General features: G+C 43.4%; 1 protein-coding gene across 1 annotated transcript in view; it reads left to right on the forward strand.

Annotated features, from left to right (window-relative positions):
• The window catches only part of LOC106809409 (ankyrin repeat and death domain-containing protein 1B-like), a 35,423-nt gene that overhangs the window by 11,214 nt on the left and 17,692 nt on the right, over positions 1-6,517 (forward strand). The window contains exons 5-6 of the mRNA XM_014812474.1: positions 469-573; positions 4,999-5,097. Coding sequence (XP_014667960.1) covers positions 469-573; positions 4,999-5,097 — 204 coding nt within the window. The remainder of the gene's footprint in view (positions 1-468; positions 574-4,998; positions 5,098-6,517) is intronic.

The following is a 6,517-nucleotide window of genomic DNA, read 5'->3' on the forward strand; positions in this document are numbered from 1 at the left end:
GTAAAAAAATTGTTAAATGGATAAAGATAGAAAAATACAGAAAACAGGAAAATGGGATTCGATCCAACGACCTTTCAGCAGTGACGTCTGTGCTGTACTCGTTCGGCTATTCAGCGTTACGGATGTGCTATGAATATGACGACACTGTGACGTCATTGAGCGACGAAATAAGCTCAACCTAGAGCCCTATGTTCTTGATTATCCTAGGGGAAAAAATCACGCTGCCTGTTCAATGCTGCTGCCACCCAAACACAGCGCCTGCATTAAACAACCACTAGGATGTACACCAATTTCAGGTTTCCAGTTTTTAAATTTTTCCATCGTCCACCCCACACACGGCCAAAGTTTGTTCAAAACCGTGTTTTTTTGCATTTGTCTTCGACAATATACGCAACCGATTTTTGTATTGCTCTAAACTTCGGTTGCTACGACAGTAACGCGCCCAATTATTAATTATTTGTTTTACAGCAAGGAATGAACATTCTACACTGCGCCGCACAGAACAATCATGTTGCCGTAATGGACTTCGTTTTTGAAGCGCTCGAAAACGTAAACCCTGACGAGGTTGACAAGGTAATTATATATAGGCTTCATGTTTAATAAAAAAACGCTCTCCTACGTATTTTATCACTAAAGTCCCCCGTATGCTAGTCGTTCGCGTTGTGGCTACGTAATTACTACGTGGAACGTGGGGTGAGCGGCGAAATTATCGGAGACCTATAGAGTGAGAAATACAAAAAGTGAGCGTGATAAATATAAATGATACTCAATTTCCGGTGACAATCGGAGCGTGCCCGAAACGTGCTCAGATGAATATCAAAAAAGCCGCCTTCAATGCGCTGATTATCGCACACGTCTTGGCAGAGAGATTTACAAATAAACACTAGGGCGTGTATGTTTCGCCTGTGTATACCCCGGTATCGATTGAATCCAATTGACACGCACTCCACCGCAAATACACACAGGCTCGCACGCGCACATGTGCACACACATGCAGATACACACACGTGCGCACGCGCTCACGTGCACTCACACAACCACGCGCGTACGTACACACCAATGTAAGAGTGAGCTCATCGTAAGAAGCGCCTATACTCTCATCACACCTCGATCTCCTAAACTAGTTTGAACACCAGCATCTATAGACTAAACACGAATGTAGGAGTAAGCTCGTAAGAAGCACTGATACTCTTATCACACCTCGATCTCCTAAACTAGTTGAACATTAGCATCTATACATTAGTGATCTCATTCACCCTGTCGCCACGGCAATGCTTTTTCGTCGTCGACCGCGCATTAACTCTGCCCTTGGAGTAATAAGCTGACTTATTACTCCAGGCTCTGACCAAGACTGCTGGTCTGATTAGTAGGAGTCAAAGGATCAGTCAGAGATTACTGGGAGTAAATACTTCGTGCGGAGCATAGATACAGCATATACCAGTATAGATAAACCGTATAGATAAACCGTATAGATGGCATCGGTTCCGCTCGCTCACTGACGATGTATTAATGTCGGAGCGCTCTGAAGATGCTTTGTTTCTGCGCCGTGGCATGCGAACAGCCTGCATGTATGTTACACCAATCTCAGAGAACAGTAGTTCATTGTCGTAGGCTGAGCGAGCTAATTCTTAGGGGGGGGGGACAAAATTTCATGACTCAACTGTGTAATGATGAGCGACGGGCGCAGCTCTTGATCGACGTTCATAGTGTGGTAGGGGTAGGTCTGAGACAAGGCTTTCACGGATAAGTGACAAAAAAATCACGTTAGGGTTAATTACGATTATTAGCTAGGCTTATTTTTTAATTTTGCTCCAAAATCTAGGGAGCAGCTTTCCCCCCCTCCCATATTACTCGTATACTGGGATTTAATCATTCTGTATAGCAATGCATAATGTGTAATGCAAGAAGAAATAATCAAAACTACAATTTGACGTAAAATGTCAGTTGTGTATGTTGTAGATTCAAGACATTATTGCTTGTGCCACATGTCGCGGCCATGACGTGTAAACGCAATTAATTTAGTTTGTTTGTGTATGGCGCCGGAATAGTCTAGCCATTTTATGAAAGTAATGGATCAAGCTGTCACCTATTTCGATATGCAGCTGTCGTTGAGTGTTCTGTTGTGACTTGTCATTACTGCTACGATTTGATTAATAGAACCTGCGCAGCACGCGTAATTTGGCTTGTAGGCCAATCCAACGATACGAATATAGGCTCATATACCATCCATCATTGTTTTTACATACGAATGTGGCTTGCATGACGAATAGTGACAATGCTTGCAAAGAGCAGTGCTTCGTAGTCGACGTAGCCGTTAACGCGCGTCATAATTTGGTGACGCGCTCACATATACTTCCATGTTGCCGACAATCGTTATTTTTTTCTGCCGCGAAATTCTTTTTATGTGCATGCGTGTCCTATTGATTACACGCGACGGTGGTTGCCGCGGGTGAGAATAAACAATAGTTGTGAACGTCAGCTGCATAAATGATCGTGCGCGTTTGCATTGAAACGAATTGTCGGAACACTTCGCTGTTGTAAAGATTGCAGTGTGTGACAACCTGCCGTCGCCGACGTGCGTGCGACGCGCGGTGGGAGGAGGGGGGGGGGGAGACGGCGCGCTCCTATTCGCGCCTACACGAACGGTGTGATAGCATATTTGCGTAGTTACACAAATGCTGCGTGAAGAATGTCAGTCAAGTCTGCGCCTGGTCAAGTCTGGTTAGAAGGCTCACCGTTATTCTGTGGTTAATTTGAGGTGAGCATGTTCTGTCGAACTATATGGTAGTCAGTGCTAGTGCGATAAAAGGGTTTGATTGCAAATTTAGATCACTGTGGCCTGACAGGATAGATGTAGCGGGAAGTGGCTGGCAGTTTTAGTGTGGATACTCTGTGCCGGTCTATAGGCTTTATTTATAGCGATGCCAACTGTGGAAATTTGCAAACATGCAGTCAATTTGCACACAGTGTACAGAGAATACCAAATTTGGAATTTCTGCAAGGCCCACGTTGCTTTCAGTTTGTGATGGTTAGAGTACGGCTGTATAACGTTTACCCCGAGAGTAATGGTGGCATTACCTGCACATCGTGCCACGCTTGACAGTCCTGTCGCCTAGTGACAATTTCGTGATGTCCTGTTAGCGTAGGTGACAGTCCTTGGGGTGTTTGCTAGAAGGTTTCTAAGCTGTAGTTCCGACTTTGAAGAGCGAACGTTCTCCGTGGCGAAACGTGTCAAATGCCGCCTTACTTTTAGTAGTAAAATTGCGCGGTTTAGTATTTAGCTCAGCCGACAGTCAGACGAGCTTGTTGAATGGCAATAGCGTCCGTAAGTGCATACGTGCGTACGTGCGTGCGTGCATGCGTGTGTGCCTTCGTGCGTCCGTCAACCAAATTAGCAGCGCGAATCTAAACGGATTAAATTGCCGCATTCACGTTCGGCGTGCAGCTGGTAATCGAAAATGGCGCCGAAGCAGGTCAATAGGACATTAGTCCCGCGAACGCACAATTTCGGCACAAACGACTTCACCTGCGTTCTTGATGTTCGGCGCAACGTCGTGAAGCTGCAGCTAGGCCAGGGGGCATATCTTGCAAAACTTTGCCATGACGTGTCCGAGTTGTCCAACGGATACCCGTTTATTCAACGCTGACCAATTGTCGCAACTTTTTTCTAAAGAACCTTGAAATTTACTTTCGTATGCGCTGCTTTATTATTTATTTGTTAACTACTACTATTATTATTATTTAATATTAGTATTACTATTATTATTTATTGACATCCATAGCCTTCCCATGGGAGACAATCAACCTCGAACTCGAGGGATTGCCGATGATGATTACTATTATTAGTTGTATTTCCCGCGACGAAGTCGGCGGGGATACTATGGTTTCATGTCTGTCCAGCCGCCGCCGCCGCCGCCGCAGACACTTTCCCTTTCGCTCTATAACTCGACCCCTGACCTAGCGTGACCAAACATGGTATACTTACACATGTTGGAGAGAAAGTACGCAGCGTACCAAAACCAAGTCACTACGACCTTTATTTGACCTTTACCTTGACCTTGATCATATTTCCCTTCTGCTCTATAACTCGGCCCCTAATTGACCTAGCGCTACCAAAAACCTTTACCTTGACCTTGATCATATTTCCCTTCTGCTCTATAACTCGGCCCCTAATTGACCTAGCGCTACCAAACTTGGTATACTTACACATTTTGGGGAGAATGTATGTCGCGTACCAAAACCACGTCACTGCGGCTTTTATTTAACCTTGACCTTGACCTTTATCATATTTCCCTTCCGCTCTATAACTCGGCCCCTAATTGACCTAGCGCTACCAAATTTGGAATACTTACACATCTTGGGGAGAAGGTGTGTCACGTACCGAAACCAGGTCACTGCAACCTTTATTTGACAAATTGACATTAACCTTGACCTTCATCACATTTCTCTTCTACTCTATAACTTGGCCCCTAATTGACCTAGCGCGAGCAAACTTCGTATACTTACACATCTTGGGGAGAAGGTGTGTCGCGTACCAAAACCCCTAAGGCAACTAATTTTAACATACTTGCACATCTCAGGCAGATGAGTTGTGTAACAAACCTTTGTCTTTGTGACTTATTTAACTTTACCTAGCTTCTACGTCCTTACAGAGATATTTCATTCATACTAGATCATGGGGGATACATGTAGTTGGCGACAACTGCCCTTTCTAGTTATCAATATGTAATGCTTTTATTCTATATGCTACTCGATGACCCCGAATATAAATAAAATGTTATTTCATCTCGTTCAATGAATTGTCATGTTCTGTTGAAAAATGGCGTAAAAAGGCATTGGACTATGAACAGATGAACATTTATAAAACGAATAAATAAAAAAAAAATTGATTTTACTTTAAATGTGAGCGTTTAATGCAATCTTCTGTTCGACAGGCTACAGTTTATAGAAATGGGAACTGTGAAAAAAAGTACAATTAAAATTTTCATGGAATTACAGAATGAGCGAACGCCGCTCTACGTAGCAACGGCACATGGAAATCTAGAGGCAACCAACCGACTTCTGCAAGTGAGAGCTAACATTCACATTAAAAATAAGGTGTGTATTCATCTCAAATCACAGCCGCTGGCTGACTGAACATGACTTATAACTGATTTATATCAGCATATCAAATAATCTACTTGAGCATGGTTTTGTAAACGGTAACATGATTCCATTATCTAATTATATATTCAACATTTTATTTGTAATGAGCGACATTTAAATAAGATTGTTTCCAAAACCTTCGTAGTCGCGTGCTTCTACAGTACAGATTTACAGGAATACATCATGCCCATTTAAAATGTATCAAATTTTCAACCAACGGCATCATAAAAGCAGTGAATTCATAGATAAAAGCACACAATTTCTGAGCAGTAGAAAGTTAATGTGCATCTAGCCGCCTTTGAGACAAGCAGATATTTACTTCCCTTCGCAAGGGAACCGTTGAATCAGCTTACAAGTTACCGGCTTCTGTATTTCTGCTTGGTTATATAGCGTTATCTAATTGATATTCGTACTCCACTCTCTTGGATCCCATAAGTTCTTAGCCTACCAGGAAAACCTTTAAATTTTGTAGACATGAGAACCGCCGAATACCTCATATAGAGATAACTAATCTCCTGATCATAATCATGATTGCTCGCATCGTAGTCGCTGAACTATTAAAAGACATTTACGCGATAGGTTATAGGCCCTATAGTTCCTGCACTGCTCTGTTATGATGTATTAAATAATGAATTCAGCGCGAGTGTAGCGGGCATCATGTCAGTTTCGATCAAAAAAAAACATTCTGGTAAAATGTTGACGCAGGATGGTAGCACTGCCGCCCACGCCGCTGCTCGGCAAGGACACCAGGAGATACTCCGCGCCATCATCGACAGGGGCTTTGACGTCGACGACAGGGATGCGGTAAGCAGATCATTGCGAATAAATGCTCGGCTCCATAATACACCCGCTAACATGCCTTCACACACGCATACGAAATTCCAGGTAGACACGATATATTAATAGCGCGCACACTTGTTTTCGAAGATGTTTGTTATCCAATCTAAACACCGTGCGAAGGTTTAGGTGGGCCATCACCTCTTCTATATACAAATGTAACTTGATGCAGGTCTAATGTTATGGTTAGGTACACCACAATTTACCAATCTATAGCTAATAAAATATTAGCAAACCTTTCACGGCGGTGTTGTTCAGCAATCCCTCGTTCTTCATCAGAATCACCGTAACCCCACTTTCCTCTTACTACAAGAATTTCCCTATCGTCGTGGCTGTCCGCATTGTCCGCTAGTAAATGAAAATCGGAAAGTAACCATCGAAAAGTACGGAAAATTTGTTATCATGTAAAACTCCTTCTCCCTCTCTTCTATCTATCTATCTATCTATCTGTCTGTCTGTCTGTCCGTCCCTCCGTCTGCCCATCCGTCCCTCCTTCAGTCCGTCCGTCCGTCCGTCCGTCCGTCCGTCCGTCCGT

Source organism: Priapulus caudatus, unplaced genomic scaffold (genome assembly GCF_000485595.1).
Source record: "Priapulus caudatus unplaced genomic scaffold, Priapulus_caudatus-5.0.1 Scaffold352, whole genome shotgun sequence".
Taxonomy (NCBI): domain Eukaryota; kingdom Metazoa; phylum Priapulida; class Priapulimorpha; order Priapulimorphida; family Priapulidae; genus Priapulus; species Priapulus caudatus.